The sequence below is a fragment of the Phalaenopsis equestris genome, unplaced genomic scaffold (assembly GCF_001263595.1).
Source record: "Phalaenopsis equestris unplaced genomic scaffold, ASM126359v1 Scaffold000198, whole genome shotgun sequence".
In the NCBI taxonomy this organism is placed as follows: Eukaryota; Viridiplantae; Streptophyta; class Magnoliopsida; order Asparagales; family Orchidaceae; genus Phalaenopsis; species Phalaenopsis equestris.
Genome location: NW_018164640.1, coordinates 706,036 through 728,652, shown reverse-complemented (window position 1 = coordinate 728,652; position 22,617 = coordinate 706,036). Strand labels below are relative to the sequence as shown.

Below are 22,617 nucleotides of genomic sequence, written 5' to 3'. Positions count from 1 at the left end.
GAATTATTGTGGAAAAAAATGTTTTTTTTTTGTTAACTATTAGCACTGTAATAATTTTTTTCTTTAATGAAAAGATTTCTTTACACAGCTAACAAATGTTTCTTTTGGTAAGTGAGCTTTGATCTGCAAATTTATATTTCGTTTGATAAAATAGTTTATTCCAATGTTTCCCCAGATTATTTCAATGGAAGGGAGATTTTTTGCGGTTTTAGAGCAGAGATGAGGATGCATGTTCCGCCATAAGACTTACGAAGAAGCTTCATCGAATGGTGAAGCTCCTTTAAACAAAGCCTAAAAAGCAATAATAAGGAACAAAATAAGGATCAAGCATGAAGAAATATACATGTTAAACAAGGTCAATAAACCGAAATTTTACATTTTGGATAGTTCTTTGGGTCGAAATATTCACAAATGAAAATTTGTGCTTCTCAAAAAATAAAAAGAAGATGAAAAAAAAGACAAAAAAATTACAAGAAATCAACCTACCGCACTGTGATGACAGGAACAAACCTCCCAACATGCAATCAGAGGAGAAAGCCATCAGAAAATTTGCACTGCACAATGAAAAAGGCTCAAAGAATGTGCCTGGAGAGATGAAGGCTGACAAATCCAGCTAGTCTGAATACAAAAGGATCATTCAAGAAGCCATTGCCCACTATGTCGAGTGGCATTACATGATAACCCAAAAATAGTAGAATTGTTCCAACCTCTTTCTCTGTAGCGATGGTTTTCTTGTCAGTGCTGGTTTCTTTCAGGTTCCCACTTTGACGGGCTCACCAACATATTGCATATCTTTTTTCACCATATTTAAGCTATATATAAAGATTAAATGACTTGCGCAAATGAAAATGAAGCATATCCTATGTGACAGCATTATAACAATCTCTAGTTGATTGTTAAAATATATTGAAAACGCCCTTTTACCCATACAGGCAATTGAGACAGCATGAAGGAGAAACAATTAGATGGTAAGTAGCATATTGTAGTAAATGTTTTCCATTAATGGTGAGCTATTTTATTCTGCAAACTAACCAGAAAGTACAATTTTATTTTCTCAACCGTACCGGATTAAAACATCCCAAAATTTTTATCAAGTTACTCGTTCCGTCGAGTTGAACAAAAAACATGCTGCCGTAGTATCTTAAACTTGTCATGCAACACGAGCTTTCAGGAATTGCCAATGTCATTGTTGCAGATTCAGAGATGGACGTATTTGCATTGTAAGAATGAGCTTCTAGTAAGATTAGTGCTTCTGTTTATAGAAGAAAGCTGCACTAGTACTTGAAAGTGTCTAAGTTTCTGCATGTTTCTCAAGAAAGCAAAGCATTAATTGTATTCAACAAAACATTAAGAAATTGACTGCATATCCCATCATACAATAATACAGGAAAAAGTTGTGCAAAAATTATGAGTGCAAAGCAATTTTAGCATCTCATAGTGTTGAGAAATTAGGGCGAAGAAAAACAAGAATCGACATAAATTCTAAATTCAAAAGAACACGCAAAAGAACACGAAAAGATTTAACGAGGTTCGGCAAAGATGCCTACGTCCTCGGGAGCAGAGCAGTGACTTTTCCACCAATCCAGAAAAAGAGTACATGATACATAATAGAATAATCTAGGATTACAAACAGACCTATTTATAACCCTAGAAAGAGCAGAAAAGTAAACATTGAGTACAATATGTAATACCAAATTACGCATGTATCGAACCCCCAACCCACATAAGGAAACTCTCTGATTTGGACAAAATCTTTCGCTCTGCTCCGCTCCAGTATCTATCCCTTTATGGTATATGAGTCATATCTAACAAATCTCCATCTTGGCGAATATCCAGCCCCTTAGGAGAAATACGTCATGGAGTTTCTTACATACCATAAATGGGTTGGGCCACCATGCTTCTCTAGCAACTGCAAACATTTAACAAGTCCAAGCAATACAAGAACTTGTTGATAGTAACTGACATAGTCAACATATCAGCTGCATTTTCATCAGTATGAACCTTCTGCAACAGTATCTCACCAGAAGCAATCAATTCTCTGATCTTGTGATACCTGACATCAATATGCTTGGTTCTCGCATGGTACACCTGGTTCTTAGCTAGATAAATAACACTCTGATTGTCATAATGCAACTGAACTCCACCTTGCTTAACGTCCAGTTCCTTTACTAACCCAGCAAGGCATAAGACTTATTTTGCAGCTTCAGCTACTGTCATGTACTCAGCTTCAGTTGTAGATGCCACAATAGACTGAATTGCTGATTTTCAACATATAGGCCCTCCACCGAGAGTAAAAACATACTCAGTTGTAGACCTTCTGTCATTCAAATCACCTGCATAGTTTGAATCAACGTACCCTACAACTGAAGGATCATTATGCTGACTGCCAAAAATAATTTCATGTCCTACAGTACCCTTTAGATACCTGAAAGTCCACTTGACTGCTTCCTACTATCGTCTTTCAGGTTTAGTCATGTATTTGCAAACTTTACTAACAGCATGACCCAAATCCAGACGAGTACATACCATTGCATACATCAAGCAGCCAACTGCACTGACATATGAAACTTTTGTCATGTCTTTGATTTCTGTATGTCTTAGGACACTGTTTTGAAGAAAGCTTAAAATGATTTGCCAAATGAGTGCTTACAGGCTTTATTTTGCCCATCTCAAACCTGTCAAGCACTTTCTCAACATAGCCTCGTTGAGATAAACATAATCGTCATGAATCTGTCTCGATGAATCTTCATTCCAAGAATCTTCTTCGTAAGACCCAAGTCTTTCATATCACCAAAAAAAGCTTTCAAACCACGAACATCATTCATATTCTTTGCAGCAATCAGTATATCATCAACATAAAATAACAGAAAAATAATAGAACTATTATCAAGACTCTTCATATAAACACAACAACCATACTCACACCGCCTGTAGCCAATCTGAATCATGTAGGAATCGAACCGCTTGTACCATTGTCTTGGAGACTGTTTCAACCCATACAACGATTTCTTTAACATGCAAACCAGATGCATGCAAACCAGATGCTGTCTAGGTTGAGTGAACCCTTCTGGCTGTTTCATGTAAATATGCTCCTCTAGATCACCATGCAAGAAAGCAGTTTTAACATTCATCTGCTCCAAATGCAAATCCCAAATAGCTACTAATGCAAGCACTGCCCTGATTGAAGTATGTCTGACCACAAGAGAAAAGATTTCATCATAATCTATCTATTTCTGCTGTGAATATCCTTTTGCTATCGGTCAAGCCTTAAACTATTTTCCTTCTTTTTCTGATACTGTTGGTTTCCTTTTGTACACCCACTTGCAATTAATAGCCTTTTTTCCCTCCATAAGCTGAACTAGCTCCTAAGTGCGATTTTTCTGCAAAGGCTTCATCTCTTCAACCATTGCACTCATCCATTTTTTTTTTCTCCTGGCTGGTGATAGCTCCTTGAAAAGTTGTTGGATCATCGATGCTGATGAGAAGTGCACAAGAGACAAAGTCTTCATAACCCAATATGCTAAGAGACCTTATATTGGGGCGTCTCTGTCTGTCTCTGGCTAGATGATAATTTTGAAAATCATCTGGAATGGAATCACCAGGTGTTGGATTTGGACTTTTAACTTTCTCAGTTGCCACTGAATGTTGTTCTAAATCCATCTGAACTGCATCTGAACTGGAACTGTTCCCTTGCATCTTGTATTGATTTTGCTGCAACATGGATTGTTCATCAAAAATTGTATCTCTGCTGATCACCATATTCTTTGCAATTGAATCTCAAAACTTGTATCCTTTCACACCATTCTTGTAGCCCAGAAAGATGCATTTCTTGGATTTTGCATCAAATTTTGATCTTTCATCTCCAAGTACATGCACATAAGCAGAGTACATGCACATAAGAAGTACATGCACATAAGCAGGACAACCAAAAATTCGTACATGATCGAACTTAACTGAATTACCTATTTATACCTCTTCTGCGATCTTGCCACCCAAAAAAGCCCAAAGTGATCTATTGATGAGATAGTATGTCATATTCACATCCTCTGCCCAGAAACTCTTAGGAAGTCTTGCATTCAGTCTCAAGCATCTTGCCCTTTCAGTTAAGGACATGTTCATCCTTTTTGCCACACTATTTTGTTATGGTGTCTTGTGCACTGAAAAATGTCCCTGAATCTCATTCTCCTCACAAAACTTTTGAAACTATAAATATGTATACTCTGTGTCATTATCAAACCTCAAATACTTGATATTTCTGTCAGTTTGGTTCTCAACCTCAGCTTTTCACAGCTTGAATTTAGAGAAAACTTCAGATTTCTGCTTCAAGAAATACACCCAAACTTTCCTGGAGAAAAGGTAACAAAATATTGAGATCCTCCCAATGACGATTCCCTGGTAGAGTCTCATACATCAGAATGCACATAATCAAGAATCCCTTCAGTTTTATGTTTTTCAGTCATAAAACTGACTCTAGTCTGTTTACAAAGATCGAACTTGCAGCTTTTAATACTATGCAACAGATTTTTTCTATGTGATTCTGTCATCCCGCGTTAACTGAGATGACCCAAACACATATGACATAGCTTTGTACTATCATCATCTCTCCACAGAATAAACTCTACCTACAACTGTGCTCCCTAATAGTTTGTAGATATTGTCTGCAGTTAACTTTCCTTTCATCACAGTCAGTGCACCCTTAATAATTCTGATGGTTTCCCTATCCTCATCTGTCTTAGGAATAAAATCATTTCTATGTAAAGTGTCAAAGGAAATCAAATTCTTTTTCAAATCTGGAATATGTATGACATCACATAATGCTCTAAATGTGTCATCATACATCTTAATTTTGAATTCTCCAATGCCAACAATAATGCAACATCTATCATCACTTAGATAAACTGAGCCAGAATTAGTTGACCTGTATGAAGTAAATCACTTCATGTTTGGTGTTATGTGATAAAAGCACTTTGAATCAAGAATTCATGCATCCCTAAACTGAGTTGATGAAACTAAAAACATATCGTCATCACTGCAATCTGAATTAACACTGCACCACCAATCTGAATTAACAAATCTGAATTAACACTGCACCACATTTACAGACTTTGATGATCCATCACCTCTCTCCCCAGTCTATTTCTTGAGCTTTTGACAATCTTTTTATATGACCTGGCGCTTTGCACTTGTAGCAGTGAATTGTCTTTTTGCCTTTGGACTTTGATCTGGAATTTCGCCTTTCTGAACCCTCCTCTTTCTTCCTTCCACGATCCTGATTACCCTTCACATATATTTTTTTTGCTTCCGATAGTTGTGAGCCAACAATGCTGCAGTAATCTCATCAACTTTGATAGTTTCTTTCACATATGTAATAGTAGTCACCAGGTGTTCATAGGAAGAAGTGAACACAACAAAATCATTGCTTGGTCTTCATCCTCAATAATCACACCAAACAGTAATAAATCTGTGATTATTTGATTGAATCCATTAACATGCTGCGCTAGATAAAATCTTCTTGCATCTTCAGCCCATACAGCTTTTGCTTCAGATACAATTTATTTGTCAGAGATTTAGTCATAAACTGAGTTTTTAAGTTCTTCCATACCTCCCTTGGAGATTTTAGATTCATCACGTGATACATAAACTCATCTGTCAAGCATAGGTGTATAGTAGTTGCAGCTCGTTGTTGCAATTCTTCTCAATCTTCATCCTCCATGACATATGGTTTTGTTGCCCGCAAAACCTTCTAGATTTTTTGTTGCGCCAACAAATCTCCGCCTTGATATTTCTCCGCAGGTAATGGAAATCCAAAAATCGGCTTGCTTCACGATCTCCGCACGCCAAGAAGGGAAACAATCGAAACTTTTCTTCCAAATTCTTCCACGCTACCTTCCTTGCCTGCCACGACCGCCTTCCGATTTTCCTTATCCAGCGCAGAATTCGGAAACTCCCAGAAAATTTGCAATCTAAAATTCCCTTCCTCCTCTGGCTCTATTCAAGAAAATTCCCTCTGCGAACCTTCCTTTTGCGTAAGCCTTCCTCTTCCGCTCGCCCTCGCCGCCGCCACTTCGCAGAGATTCGCGATCCTTTCCTGAGTGAGCGACGAATTAACCGATTCCTCCTGGTTCGAGCTGCAGCGACCGAAAACCTTTACAGAACTCCTCTGTCGCACGCTTCTCGCCAACGGTGTTGCCTATCACGAACGGTCTCTCGCCTGAGGGAACCAATCTTCTGCTTCCTTCAGCAAAGGAAATTCCACAGTCGGAACCGCCTGTTCCTTCGCAAAGCACCGAGTCGCGAAACTACCGCTGACGAGCTTCGTCGAACCGCACAGCCTTCCTCACAAACTGTCGGAAGAAGTTGCGTCGAGCAGATTCCACTATTGTTTCTGTGTCGAACCGCCGAAAAGCTAACGCCCTAACGGAACTTCTCTGCCCTAAACTTCTTCGTTCCTGCACCGTTCCTGCACCGCCAAAATTTTTCTTCCATGCCCTAGAACCTGGCTCTGATACACTTGTTGAGAAATTAGAGCAAAGAAAAACATGAATCGACACAAATCCAGAATAGCACAAAGATTTAACGAGGTTCGGCAAAGATGCCTACGGCCTCGGGAACAGAGCGGCGACTTTTCCACTAATCCAAAAAAAGAGTATAAGATACAGAATAAAATAACTTAGGGTTACAAACAAACTTATTTATAACCCTAAAAAGAGCAGAAAAGGAAACATTGAGTACAATATGTAATTATCAAATTACACATGTACCGCAACCCCAACTCACATAAGGAAACTCCCCTGATTTGAAAAAAATCTTCCGCTCCGCTCCAGCATTTGTCCCTCTATGGTATATGAGTCATATCTAACACATACACAACTCAACTTGGAGGAAGGGATCCATAAAATCGATACTTATAGTTAGTATAAGCTTAGAAATGATGATGACAAACTGAAAGTTTTTTTTCTATTAGGAGCAGTGGAGAGATGTCCCTCACACACATTTTTAGAAGGAATGTTGGAAGCAAATCTTCAATGAATTAAAGGATTTACAGTAAGAAAAACAGGTACCATAACTCAGGAACCAATTCCAGAAAACAGCTTAATGATAGCAGCAATCAGTCCAATCATTTTGGGCAACCATGGCCTGTTTGGGGTGGCTATAGCTTTTTTGTGTAAGTGGTAAAATTATGGTGGAGAAAATAACTATTTAGGAAACTGCAGCGGGAATTATAAATATTTTTTTTTTCAAAAAATCACACATTAACTTTTTTACAGCCACCGCACTTTAACAGGTTAGGTTAAAAAAAAAACAAATTTTCATCACAAAAATTTCTAGAAAACAATTTCTAAAAAACAGCATAAAACAATTTAAAAAAAAAAAGTAGTGATGGTTTGAAACATAAAACAAGCAAAAATTTATCCCAAACAGAGCCTAGGACGTAACCTTTTACTTAAATTTCTCCCCTGCAAAATTGTTATGGACTTACTCCCAGGTAACAAATTCATGTCTATTTTCCTTGTCCTTGTTTCCATTTTAAAGGATAATATTATACATTTACTTCCTCAAAATTTGTACTTGTATACACACACACACACAATTATGTATGTGTGGGGGCTTAAGTGAGGCCAGCCATGAGCTAAGGAAAGAAGAGAGGAAGAATATATATATATGTGTTGCGTACTCAGATCAGTTGCTCGTCCATCTATTTGTCAGTTGTAAGTCCCTCTTGATCCGGGGTTCGATTCCCTCGAGTGTAGAATATGGTACTCGAATTCTTAGGCGCATGAGGTATGGTTGGGGCTCGTACAATAGCCTCCGACCATTCCTTTGTTAAAATTTCAAGAGTAAAATTTGAGGTGACTTGTAAAAATAACAAGTCGAACTCGAAAGAAAGATGAAGCGATCACGAGGTATAAGACCCAATCCAAAATTGGAAAAAACTCATTCCACATCAGACTCACTTTGACCCTAACCCACAACACCTATTGGGGGTCCACCTCACTAAACCCTAGGGATTCCTAAACCACTCTGCTTGATGATGGTAAAACAGACGGTCCCAAAATTCAAGAAGAGTTGACTATACTGGCTCAAGAAAGAAATAAACATGACATGTCAACAAAAGAACAACAATCTGACCCACAAGGGACATTGACACACTACCGGTGTATAAAGACAAAATCTTCTGATCAAAATGGAGAAAAAAACTAGCCCACAATGGAGTAGCCAGAAATTGTCGGTCAATTTTTTTTTATTTTGAACATAATTTTTAAATTTAATTTAAAATGTATATAATTTTTTTTTATTTTGAAAATAGTGTGTTTTAATTTTAAAAAATAAGACCAAATTGATCTCATTCGTCTAACAGTTTACATAATCATGTTCGATACCGCAAATAATACACCTTCCTAAAAGATGAGTGTATCCCTCAACGATGGACTCAATCATACAAAATAAGAGATTTGTGACATTTTCTTAGTCTATGAACTGTTTGTGTGTGACCGACAAGTTCCCCTACCTAATACAAAAATTAGATAGAGTTTATTTTGACCTGAGTTCCAAATTCCCTATAAGGGCAAACCCTTATTATTAATTACATCCCAAACGGCCAAGGTCACTTGAGAAAACTCTCGTTAATGATCAAAGGTAATAGTTTTCAAGAATTTCAGGTTTAGATTTTCACGGTAGGACATGGAAGGGCAAATGAGAATGACTCAAGTAGGAACTGTTAATTTGGGAGTCCAAATGAAAGAAAAGTAGGAGATGTCACGGATCTTGAGAAAAACTTGGGTGACTTCTCAAGCTATCTGATTGTTAGACTACATTTTAGAGATGATGCTATATAAGTGTTCAATATTACCAATTGAATTATTTGGAACTTACACTTGCATAATATCGGATTAAGCAGATAGTCTGCAGAGATAGGGTTTACATCGTATCAAATGACACCTCAGAACCTAAGATGAGTTAGGACTTATACTGCACAACACAGTTGCACAAAAGCCTAAAAAATGCTTGAGGGTTTACATTGCACTAAGCAAGCTACCTCGAAGTCCTATGAATTTTTTGTTTGTTTAAACCTAAGGGTTTAGTTGGAGTAAAACCGTTCATGTGCTGAGTCTGTTGAAACTGTTTTGCACTTGCCTCCTCGTCGTGATGCACACCAAGCTTGCTCCGAGCTTCATAATGTAGCGACTCTGAGTTTAGGGTTTAATGTGTACATGCAATGGCTCAGTCAGTGGCTTGTCGCAATGGACCTCCTAACTGGGTGTCCTACTATTATCTATCCTAGGAGTTTTTGCAAGTTCTGTAAGTAAATGCAAAAGTAACATAATAGCAAGAGCGTGGTAAAAAGAAGTGCGGTAAAATGCAATAAATGTAAAAATAAATTTGCATCCCTGGTGTGTCTGTTGTTGCTGCAAAAAATGTCAGTATTACAAGTAAAAATGGGGCAAATATCACAAAGGATTTAATGAGCATGTCAAACATGAGCATAACATACATATATAAAAAAAGAGCGGGTGACACATGAAAGATCGAAGAAGACCATAAGAATTTAGGTTTAGAGTGGGCTTAGAGTTGGGTTGTGTGCTTTATAATCCAACTTTGGATAAAAGCCACCATCCAGACAGTCAAAGGAGGGCAATTCCTTGCCGAAATCAAGACGATTAACGAGTGGACTCTCGTTGTATCTTATCCAAGTTTCTTTAATTTTTTCATGCATATAGGGTTTAGTTAGAAGTCGAAAGTAATAGTTTCACAAGAAAATTATTTTTCCTTGTTTGTGTTGTACATAAAAATATTTTGAAGATCAAGTGGTCCATCATTTAATCGCCTCAATTGGGCTTAGAGCTACCCGCAACCTAAGAAATTCAGAGACATCCTCCCACCAAGAGTTGGTAAATAGCATCATCGACCCTGTTCTCCCTTTATCAAAGATCATCAAAGCAGGAGACACTGTTTTAATTCCCACTTTTAGCACGCATAAGCACTTTCAACATCCTCTTAAAAGAAAACAAAACAAAATAAAGAGAAAAGAGGAGACCGACACAGCTCCCAAAATCGACTAAGCAGAGGGATAAAACAACGAGTCAGATCAAAAGAGTAATTAAATAGCAATCAAGTGAAACTTAAAGCAATAGGTAAATGGCTCCCTAAAATTGTAACTCAAATCAGTGAGCAAAAGCCCCCAAACAGTTCCAAAACCGCAGCAAAATAAGCACCCAAACAGTCCCAAAATCGTGCATTTAAAATCATCCAAAGACAATGTGTAACCAACTCAAAATTAGTGCTTAAAGGCTCCCAAAACTGCATTCAAATCAGCCACTAAACATCCCAAAACCGCAGCAAAATAAGCCCCCAAAAAATCCCAAAACTGCAACAAAATAAGCCCCCAAACAGTCCCAAAATCGTGCATTTAAAGGCTTCCAAAGATAGTGCGTAACCAGCCAAATCAGCATTTAAAGACTTCCAAAGACTGTGTAACCAGCCCAAAATCAGTGTTTAAAGGCTCCCAAAACTGCATTTAAATCAACCACCAAACATCCCAAAACCGCAGCAAAAGTAAGCCCCCAAACAATCCCAAAACCATGGCAAAGTAAGCCCTCAAACAGTCCCAAAACCGTGCTTTTAAATGCTTCCAAAGACTGTGTAACCAGCCCAAAATCAGTTTTGAAAGGCTCCCAAAACTGCATTCAAATCAGCCACCAAACATCCCAAAACCGCAGCAAAATAAGCCCCCAAACAATCCCAGCAAACAATCGCAAAACCGCAGCAAAAAAAGCCCCCAAACAATCCCAAAACCACAGCAAAATAAGCCCCCAAACAGTTAGAAAATCGTGCATTTAATAGCTTCCAAAGACGTGTGTAACCAGCCCAAAATCAGTGTTTAAAGACTTCCAAAGACAGTGTGTAACCAACCCAAAATCAGTGTTTAAAGACTCCCAAAACTGCATTCAAATCAGCCACCAAACATCCCAAAACCGCATCAAAATAAGCCCCCAAACAATCCCAAAACCGCAGCAAAATAGAACCTCAAAAAATCCCAAAATCGTGCATTTAAAGGCTTCCAAAGATAGTGTGTAACCAGCCCAAAATCAGTGTTTAAAGGCTCCCAAAACTGCATTCAAATCAACCCCGAAGTAGTGTATGTGCAGCCCAAATAAAAACATCTTGAACCTTTCAGAAGCGGCACTAATTCGGGCTCAAAATTTCATGCATTCCGCTCGATCCTTATGTATTTACACACCTAGTATCCAAAATCCAAAAGATTTAAAAGATTTAGGTGGTATGAATGTAAAGAGCACAATATAGGTGCTAGATATGAATCTGAGTAGTATGTAAGAATTGAAGCTTGGGTGTTGGATATGTAAATACATATGAATTGTGTAGTATGTATGTAATTCCTCCTTCACTAAAAAAAAGGTGAATTGTAGGCCATATAAGCGCAGGAATTTCAGTCTTCCTTAAGTTTAACATGTGAGGAGCTAAGTTCTGGCTACCAATTGTTATAAGCTCTTAACCTCTAACCTTGTATAAATTATGGTTGATGTCGCTTTTAAAAGTTTGACAGGAAGCTTGCATTATGCCCATTTAAAGTAAGACAACTTAAGCATGAACAAAAAAAACAATCACAGCTTGATTTTGAAAAGGAATACAATTAACAAATAAATATAATGGTTTAATGTCATCTAGCATCGCACCTTAATTTCCTCACGAAACTTAAAGAATTTTAATTCAAATAAGATTTCCAATCGAAGTTGTGCCTCTCAAAAATCGAAAACAAAATTCATGGACATAAAAAAAAAACAAGCAGATCTCATCATAAAAAAATGCACCTCCAAGATTAATAATCAAGTATTATTTCCCAATCAACATAATGATCAAATGCATAAAATTTTACTTCATCAATCAACAGATCTAGCCCAAAAAAAGAAAAATACTCTATCCATCACAGCTTCCAGTTCCAGCCGATCAAATTTAATGGCAAAGGTGAGCTATCAGAAAGTAAATAAATCAATTCATGCTCACCATTAATCCGTACCCAATCGATTAAAGAAGCACGAATCAATCAGGTCCGAGCAACACGTGAGGTTTCTAACTAATAAAACTCCGATTTCCATAAAACAAGGATTTGATCTAAAACATAGAGAAAAAGTAACGCATGTGGCAAACCCTTTTGACGTCGCCGAAGAAGCAGTTGAAGAGGGAGATGAGCTGAAATGAAGGAGTCAGAAGAAGGTCAGTGCGGCGAGGGCTTCGGTGAAGAGAGAGGTGAAACCGAGAGAGAGAAAGTGCCGAGCGGTGTTGACCTCGTTTCTGGATGAGGTCTCTTTTTTGTCTCTCCTTAGAAGCCTAGGGTCTAGCTTTAGGCTTCCCCTGTTCGACTCTCTTAGAAGACTAGTACGGAACCCACACCATTTAGAAAATTCGAGCCACCTCGTCACTCCTTCGAGTTTCGCATGGGCGATCCCAAATCCTCGACGTTCTGTTGAGTTGATTAGGATCGACACACGAAACTCGAGTCGAGTTCCTACATTAATAGGAGCAGCCCCTAGGGAACCCTTTCGCGACCCGAACGCTTGATAATGCCACATTTTGCGTACTCACTGCACCACACACGACTTTGACTTGATTTGACTCGTCCGTCGGCAAACTCGCCCGTATGACCCCGGATGACGAAACGGACCGCGCCAATGCATACGAAACGTCGACTTTAGCTAGCAATGACACCCATATTATTGTGGTTCCACACTCGCGCAAACTGCACGGATATCGTGCACCTTTTTTTAGCTGTGCGCGGGCCCGAGCTCAACTCAGGTCCGACTCGGGTTTGATTCAGGCTGGACTCGGGCTGAACATGGGCTAGACATCAGCTCACCTGAATTTGAAATTCAAATTTTAAAATTTAAATGGATTATTTAAATTTTTGTCTTAATTAAAATAACTTCAGGTGTTAAGACATTCCATTTAATCCTCCCCTCCATTTGGAAACCATTTATTTCCTGCCCCTCCATTTGGAAATTATTAATTTCCCCGCCAATTGCTTCCAGAGTAACGACTATTGCCCCGCTCCAATACTAAAAGGAAAGGATCGCCTTCTTCCTCGGCTAGTCTTCCTCCTCTGCCTTTCCCGAACGCCTGCTCCTCTGGCTGCTGCTCGATCTCGCTCGACAGAGACCCTCGCCCTCTTGAAGCCGCAAAGTTCGATCCCATCTCCCGTACGTTCCTCTGCGACTCGCCTTCTTCCCCTCTCTGTCGCACGCATCGAAGCCTCTGATCATCCTCCGCTCCGCTCGATCCCGCACGCCCCATTCTCCACACGAAGAAGCCGCGCCTCCTCCGTGAACAGAGCCTTCGTCATCTCACTCGACCGGAGACCGACCCCATCAGCTCGCCTTCTTCTTCCCTGATTCGCTCGATTCGGCTTCGATACCAATCTCCCGCTCCTGCAATTCAACTCTCCCCCTCTTCTCTCCTTCCTCTGCATCGAACGAAGTCCCCGCTCGGCTTCTGTCTTCCCCCTGGCGTGCGAACCGAAGCTCCTCGCTCATCTCTCGCGCGACCGAAGTTCTCTCGACCGCCCCTCTTCTCCACTTCTTCTTTGTGCGACAGAAGCCTCTCCGCTCCTCTTCATTCTTGTGATCAGGATCTTCACTCATTTCAGCCTCCCGCATCGAGGCCCCTCAGCCTCCTTTTTTTTATCGCTCGTTAAGCAAGATAACCCTGTAAACTCTAGCTGATTGTTTGATAGCTGGTTTTGGGCAAAATTTAATTCAAATCTCATGGTGATTCTTTTGCTATTGTTAAATCATTACCTTAAATCATAGATTTCCCAATTCAGAAAAAGGACTCATCCACCTTTAAAAAAAATTATTATTCATGCATGTAGTTTCTTCTCCCGATAGATTTGCATTATGTCACAAAGTAAAGGAGAGTCAAGGTGTTGTCTTAATTTACGTAGAAGTGATTCTGGAATAAAGTTGTCTAGTATGGGGAAGGTCAAGAAAGGGCCATCCAAGTTAAATAATTTATGAATGAATGATGCCTTAGAAGTAACTGCAGCTAGGTATAAATCCCCATTGAAAGTGCCGCTAGCAAATATATGCACCTGATTGGGAGAGGTCTTATAACTTGCTGAAATTATTTTCAGCTATTCTAAATACATGTTAGCTGTTTGAGGTGATTCGGAGGATGTTTCGCTGCAGTTTTTTAGGAGTCTTTTAATATACCGTTTCGGGATGGTTTATCATTGTTTTGGAGGATTTTGTGTTCCATTTAAATGATGTTAGGAAGCGCCGTAGGGTGCTGTCCAATGCTTCTAACTGCTGCCCCGAGCTGTAAGAGCTGTAGGACCGTTGTCCAATGCTTCTATTTGCTGCCCAGTGTCATAGGAAACCGTCTAGATGCTGCCCGCCACTATTTGGATTCGTAGGAAGCCACCTAGGAGCTGTCCATCACGATTTGGGTTCATTTGGAAGCCATCTAGTTGCTGCCCACCTCTGTTCGGATTCGTAGGAAGCCGCATAGGTGTTGCCCATTGTTGTTTGGGTTCATAGGAACTCATACAGGTGCTATTCGAAATTCCTAGCTGTTGTCTAGAGTCGTAGGATCGCCGTACACATTCGCTAGTTGCTTATCGGAGCCGTAGGAGATCGTAGAATCACCATAATAGCTCGCTAGTTGCAGTCAGGAGTTGTAGGAGGCCCTAGGATCACCCCTTTTGGAATTCCTAGCCGTTACTACAACTTATTCTACTGTTTACTGTTTTCTTTTCTTTGCAATTTATTTAAAATCCTTGCAAATTATGTTGTGCTTTGTGAGTTAAACATGCAACAAGAATATCAGCAGCAAATACGCCACGTACGCAGGTACATTTTATTTGTTGTTGCTTCTTTATTGCAATTACTCTTGCTCTAACACATTATGCAGGTACTGAATACAATCTCACTTTCAAAATAAAATGATTTTTCAAAAAAAAAAACAAAACATAACACGTTCTTTCGAACTTACGTGAGTCCCTCGGAGGAGGTAACCCACGATTGCTAACGAGATCTCCCCGGTTTAAATGGGTTTCACAACTCGTTTAAACTAAGTAAGTTCAAAAGAAAATAGTGATGCCGGAAGGAGGGAACCGTGGGATCCTAACTGGTATCGCTCTAATCAACTTGAACCTCCCCAATGACAACCAAATTGAGATATTGAAACCTACCTGGTAAAACTGTTTAAGCTTTAGACTTTAGGACTGTTACTGCGACGAGGAGCTCGGAGCAACTTCGTGGGCAGCACGACAAGAAGTTTGGAGCGAACTACAGGTGGAGGTGGTCGTCATTCTACAACAGCAAAACGAGTCTACACCAACTAAACTTTCCTTGTTTAAACAACCCATAGGTATCTACTCCACAACTATGGAGGTGGTCGTCATTCTACAACAGCCGAGCGTGACGTAAATCCACACCCTCTTTTAGGCCCCTGCACAACTATGTTGTGCAGTAAGTCCTAATTCACCTTAGGTTCCGAGGTTGTCATCCAGAACGACGTAAAACCTCTTATCTTTGTGGGCTATTTGCATAACCAGTTATTATGCAATGTCTCCAAAAATTTAGCCACACCGTAGGATAGTCTGAGATGTCATTGATGTTTCTCCTCAGGATCTATAACATCCCCTACCTGTTCCTTCGTTTGGACTCCTGAAATAACTGTTCCTATTTGAGCCACTCTCACTTGCTTTTCTACGTCCTACCTTGAAAACCTGAACTTTGAATTCTTGAAGACTAGAACCACTGATCATTATCGAGAGTTTTCTCAAATAATTCCCGTCACTTGGGATGTAATTAACTATAGGGGTTTGCCTCTGTAGGGAACTTGGAACCCAGGTAAAATAAATCCTATTTAATCTTTGTATTAAATAGGGGAATTTGTCGGTCATATATAAAAGATTCGCAAACTAAATGGATGTCACAAATTTCTTAGTTTGCAGGATTGAGCCTATTATCGGGGTCTACACTTTTCTCTTGGAAGGTGTAATATTCAGGGTGTCAGACACGATTATGCAAATTATTGGACGAATGAGATCCATTTGGCCTCATTTTTCAAAAAATTAAAACATACTACTGTCAAAACCTAAATTATATACCTCTTATACTTAAATTAAATTTCAAAAATTATTTTCATATTCATATTTTCAAATCTATCGAAAAAGTTGACCGACAGCTAACATGTTGTGATTATGTGTAGACATGTATAGTTTTCATACGAGTATGTAAATTATTTCTTTCAATGCAGGGAAGGGAGAGGTGAATGGGGCTTTCGGTGCAGAGGGGAGCAGACCAAATGGAGCGAGAGAGGGTTTCGATGCAGGGCTTCTGTCAAGAGAAAGGGGAGGGTCGAGTCTCGTCGTGACAAGGAGTCAAATGCCGAGAAGAAGCAACCCAACCAAAACCTATAGCAGCACTTTCAAAGTGTCTGTAACAGGGCACTAGGCGGCCAATTGATGAATTTCCATTTGCAAAGGGATTTTATTTGGCAAAGAGGGGAGGGGGGGGGGCGAAGCAGGCGAGGGTTTCGATGTAGGGAAGGGAGAGGTGAATGGGGTTTTCGGTGCAGAGGGGAGGAGGCCGAATGAGGCGAGAGAGGGTTTCGGTGCAGGGCTTCTGTCAAGAGGAAGGGGAGGGTCGAGTCTCGTCATGAGAGGGAGAAGCAACCCAACCAAATCCTATAGCAGCACTTTCAAGGTGTCTATTATAGGGCACTAGGCGGGCAACTGATGAATTTCCATTTGCAGAGGGATTTTATTTGGTAAATAATAGCTCCTAATTAAACTCCATTAAAGTGGGATTGGGCGGTTTATTTGAAATTCAAAATTTTAAATTACAAATCGTGTAAATCGAGTTAATTAGCCTGTATTCAGCTCGAATCAAGCCCGGGAAGAACCTTAACCCGCATCCCGTAATTAAATGTTTATACGCATCGATTTTTGTGTCGTTTGTTTGCACGCAGAACCATAGCAATATGAGTGTCTTTCCTAGCTAAAGTCGATGTTCCGGACGCGCCCGAGAGACCCGTTTCATCATCCAGGGTCGTCCAGACAAGTTCGCCAACGATCAGATCAAAATGCATCAAATTTTACTTTTTTTTTTGGATTTTGGGTTCGTGACATAATATTTTGAAAATTGATTTTGGTTTAATTGACGATGCAATGTGTGTGTGTCAGTGATGTGAATTGTTACGCATATGCACTTGAATGTGTGCATTGTGGTGTTTGCATAACCGAGCCACAAAGGGTTTACCGAAGGCCTCATGATCCTATGGAAACTCATTTTTAGACCCTCCACATGTTGGTCCTTAGTCTTTACAATTAAAAGTTGAATGCTTGGGACCACTCATGTAAGGTATCCATAAAAATGGGCCAAGAAATGGTTTGAAGTTCTATATAAGGTGAGTTCCATTACTAGTCCTCTATGATAATCAATAGGAAAATCTTAAAGTCAGATCCTAGACTCTAGGAGAAGGAAACCAAGACCTCGCTGAAAAAGAGGTCAACAACTGCCAGTAGTCATCATCGCTGATCACCTCCGCCATCAACCAATGTTGCCATTCGCAACCAACGACAAATGCATTACTTTGAAATACATTAGTTTTATTTTACTTCGAACCAAATAATAAAAAAAATAAAGTTCTTTATTTATTTTGCAACGAACCAACTAACTCTAAAGTATTTCACATACAATACATTACTCATATTTTGCATTCATTTTACACTGCATCACATTTTCAACAAACCATGTGCAAAACAACTGCAAGAGTTTTGTTTTTTGTATCTGATTTTATGTAAAATGAAAATAATATAAAACCTGACATCTAGTGGGGGCGAACAATAATGGTGGCTAGTACCAAGCAGCAACATTCAGAGCTTGCAATGTATTCTAAACTTGAACAAATCTAAGCGAGTTTAGAATACACGAAAAAAATGAATTAAAAAACTGAATTTGGAATTCAATGAAATTTTGCTTTCCGCTTTCCTCAAATTGAACACAAGGGAGTTATTTGGAATCACTTTTTTCTTTTGTTCTTAAAAACAAATTAATTTGTTTTCAAAAATACATAAAAAATAACAAGCAAAAAATGTACTAAATAAACATGTTTTTAAAATAAAAGCAAAAATAAAAGTAAAAGTGATCACCCTAAAGTTTTTCAAAATACCTAAATTCTAAATGTAATCCCCTCGATTTTATAACAAAACAATAAGCTGCTAAGTATTTCACAAGGTTTGAATCTCTCCAATTTTCTAAACTTGAACAAATCTAAGCGAGTTTAGAAAACACACAAAAAAAATGAATTAAAAAACTGAAGTTGGAATTCAATGACATTTTGCATTCCGTTTTCCTCAAATTGAACAGTAAGGAGTAATTTGAGATCACTTTTTTTCTTTTGTTCTTAAAAATAAATTAATTTATTTTCAAAAATACATAAATAATAACAAGAAAAAAATGCACTAAATAAATATGATTTTAAAATAAAAATAAAGACAAAAACAAAAGTGATCCCAAACAAACCTTAAAGTTTTCAACATACCTAAATTCTAAATGTAGTCCCCTCGATTTTATAACAAAACAATAGGCTGCAAAGTATTTCACAAGGTTGAAATCTCTCCAAATATTGAGTCAGAGTATAACACAGCACAAGAGAGCTAATAAGGAGAACCTGCGGTTAGGCTAGTCACCGGATGGGAACCCCATCAACAGAGGAACTAACGAATGCAAGTCCCACACGTAAAGCTTTTACAGTGCAATTGATTTGTATCCAACCAAACAATCCATCAAAATTCTTAAATAGGTGCATTTCAATTACTCTGCACTTTAAAAATGCATACATTTTAAAAACATAAATTTTAAAAACATCTAACTGAGTATATTCTTAGCATTGATGAGTATTTGCAGAAATGGAAACAAGTTTCTCGGGAAACAATTTTGAAAGACCTTAAATCACTTGCTAATTAGGTAAAATTAATAGCAAAAACAAAAGGAAACTTTCAACATGAAAGGTATACTGTGGGATAGAAACTGGAACTTTCAAGATTTATGCTTCAACTACCCAAAATAAAAATGCAGGTAAAAGTTAATCAGAAGTATTGCAATAGCTCACCCTCATTAATCAGCTAAAGATGCACATGAGCACCTAGTTTATATTCGTCAGAGACCTCTGTACCAGTCCATGAATAAACTTCTCCATGTGGCTCAACAGTTAGGCTGCGCATCTGCAATGCGCAGGAAGCAAGCAAAAAGAGGGGATGGTATGGGGGTAAAAAGAAGTAAAACTGTAAAGCAAATCCCATAAAAAGAGGTTCAAAACATGAACGGAGCTCCCATCCCTTGGCACACGAATATAATCGAAGTAAACAGGCCCAAGAAAATTTTGATCTCATCCCCATTCCACAAACAGCCTTCGGCCCCGTTTAGGCACATTATCCATCATGGTGAAAGAACAATAGGCTCTGTAGAGCGACATTGTGGATTCCTAAAAGTGAAGCTCTTCAATCTCTTTAAAAGAAGCCATGCATCAGATTCTGAACAACCCTGGCTCATCTCAAGTACCACAGGAAGCGGAGCGTTCTTGCTTATCTCCAAGGTTATTATGCCCTACAACATCAAAAACATGAATGAGAATTTCTTGTTAAGTTATTTACTACAAAGGCAATGTCTGAGAGTAATAGAAAAGTGAAAAATTTTATATTGCTCCAATGTATAGGAAATGAAATTTAAACTGATTTGTATCAGAATATAAAAGATAAAGGAATGATTTAACAAAGAATCACAGTAAAATCATTAATAAAATCTAATTGATGAATGTTTAATGCAATTATTCTTGAGATAAGAAAGAACATTGAAATAACGGATCCATAAAAAACTTCAATTTGAAACGAGGACAGAAGATGAAGAAATAACAACAGTAAATAAACAAAAAGGGTAGAACGAAAGAAAGATAAAGATCAGGGTGAAAACAAAGAGGACCAGGGGAACCAAATATCTAGAGATATGATAATAATGACAGACATGAAAATTCATATTTATGTAGATATGTCTTTAGAAAAAAGAAATCACAGCCAAAAACATGCAAAATTATTAACTGAAATGTCCAGTTAATAAGCAAAGAGTCCAGAAAAAAATCAAGGTAGATAATAATGATACATGACATTCTATGATCTAGAATTTTTAATACAAATCTAAATATAAAATTAGAAATTTTGATTGAGATACAAAGGCGATAAGTAATTTCGGCTTGGTAGCTAACTCTCCAAGAAAACAGCTTTTTTTCAAGAAATATGAATAACAAAAGCAATATAAAATAGAAATAAATGATAAGAAACTGTTAGAAAAAAATCCAGGGTAAATCTTATTGATGTAAATAGAAGTATAAATGTCCATTACACAATCTCCATTACAAAGGAAATAAATAAAAACAGGATATAATAGAAAATGAAACAAATAATAAAGAATTCAAGCTAATAACTCAGAACAAACAAGAACTAATAATGGCTAAAACTAGCTATTAATAAATATTCTAATACTCCCCCTCAAGTAGAAGCATAGATGTCAATCATGTTTAACATGGAATTAAAATCGCCGAACAGTGATCGAGGAAGGTTCTTCGTGAGAATATCAGCCAGTTGGCCACTAAATAACACAAATGGAACACAAATCTCCACAAACTCGAACTTTTCCTTAATGAAGTGTCGGTCAATCTTAACATGCTTCGTGCGATCAAGTCGGATAAGCCTGTGAGCAATGCTAATGGTTGTCTTGTTATCACAGAACAATTGTAGGGGAGCGGAGACCGTTACACATAGTTCGTGGATCATGATAAGTGTTGAACTCATTTTTGTGAGGCCTTGTCTTCTCCTCCTTAGAGCCTAGATTCTAGCTCTAGAAATTTCATACTGACCATCCTAGAAAACTAGAATTGAGACTCACCCTTTTAGAAATTCCAGCCACTTCTTATTTTTCTTTGATGTCTAACATTTATGGCACAAGACTATCGTCTTATGAATGAGCGGTTATGGACTATTTTGTGAAAACGCAGAGGAAAAGTTCCCAATAGGACTTCAAGCCTTAGGAAGACATCGTCACGACCTTTTTCGTCACATACACACATCAAATACACAAAATTCACGACATTGCACGAAATCAGACTTCAATTAAGCCCAAAGGACGGGCGAAAATGTGAACTTCTCCGGATGACCTCCGACGACAAATTGGACTGCGCCAACGCGTCCGGGATACCAATTTTGGTAGGAAAGGACATCCATATTGCCATATTTTCGACACGAGAAAATTGGCACGCAAATCGATGAATTCGTCAAAACGACTTCCGACGGCGAAACAAACCGCGCCAGCACGTCCGGAACGTCAGAATTAAGCAAAAATGATATCAATTTTGCTACGTTTTGATGCGTGGGTGAAACACAAATTAAAATTTTATTTTTCAAAATATTAAATCATATTCATATTAAACCTAAATTTTATTTAGGTTCTCACCCGCTCCCTTAACCAAACATTTCGGCCCCGCATTCGACTCAATCCCGCGGCATTCTTTTTCCTTCTTCGACCGAGAGCCGCTCGGGCGGAGCCCTAGCTTTCGCACGCGCCTCTTCTCCCGCGATCGGCCGCAGTCGAGCTCGACGATCGAACCCCTGGCTGCTGAAATCATCTTCCTCTTCCCTCACACGCGGCATTCCGCTGCCGATTCAGCACGCGGCTCTCCTCGAGTTCCTCTCGACCGAACAGCCCTCCAACGGTGGAAAAATAAAAAAAATTATGGAGTTTTCGGGGCCGAAAATTTTAAAGGGGGAAGTGCTGCTGGATTTTTGTGGCTTTTTTTGTTTTTTTTTGGGTTTCTTTTTATCCAGGTGGAAGCTTTGATAGAAGAAGGCGTTACAGAAGCTTTTCTGGGTTTATTCTTGCATTCATTTTGGTTTGCGCCAAGAGGTAGCTTCTTTTCCTCACTTACACACTCAGTAACATCGTTGTCCTTATTGCAAAATATTTAACTATAACGGATAAGATTCTTGAGGCAATATTGGAGTAATTAGCGTTGTTGTCACTGCTTTATGGTCATCTTCCCTTACTATTTAATATTAACCATGAAAGCTACTGCAATGATTTTTTTTTTAAGGGTTGATTCATGCATATCAACTAAGCTGGTCTAGATCTTTGATTTGGTTGCTTGGGTAATATGAGAAGTAGGGCTGTCAAAAAGGCCCGTTGTTCGCGAACAGTTCGTGTTCGGTTCGTCAATGAGTTCGTGTTCGATTCGTTCGATAAGTAAACGAGACAAACACGAACAAATTTTTTTCGTTCGGTTAGTTAAACGAATCAAACACGAACAGTGATGCGTTCGTTCGTGTTCGAATCGTTATTGTTTGAAATATAAAATAATATAAAATAATTATATATAAAAAATTTATTATATTTTAAAACATTAAATTTTATAAATTATAATATATAATAAAATAATAATAATAATATATTAATATACTATAGTAGTAATATACTAATATAGATATTGTATATTTATATAATATAAGTTATATAATTAATATATAATATTATTTTTATATATTAATATTAG

General features: G+C 38.3%; 1 protein-coding gene across 3 annotated transcripts in view; it reads right to left on the bottom strand.

Moving 5' to 3' along the window:
- Window positions 1-304: 304 nt before the first annotated feature.
- LOC110022582 (recQ-mediated genome instability protein 1) overlaps window positions 305-22,617 on the bottom strand; it is a 51,761-nt gene continuing 29,448 nt past the window's right edge. The window contains exons 8-9 of one of the 3 annotated variants that reach the window (XR_002293792.1): window positions 19,135-19,628; window positions 305-1,299 (exon numbers count right to left, since the gene is read on the bottom strand). Coding sequence is in view for 1 of the 3 variants with exons in the window: in XM_020721612.1 (XP_020577271.1) it covers window positions 19,461-19,628 (168 nt within the window). In the remaining 2 variants the exon portion in view is untranslated. Of the gene's footprint in view, window positions 1,300-18,984; window positions 19,629-22,617 lie in introns of those variants that run through there. The other 2 variants (XR_002293793.1, XM_020721612.1) reach the window with 2 other exon arrangements.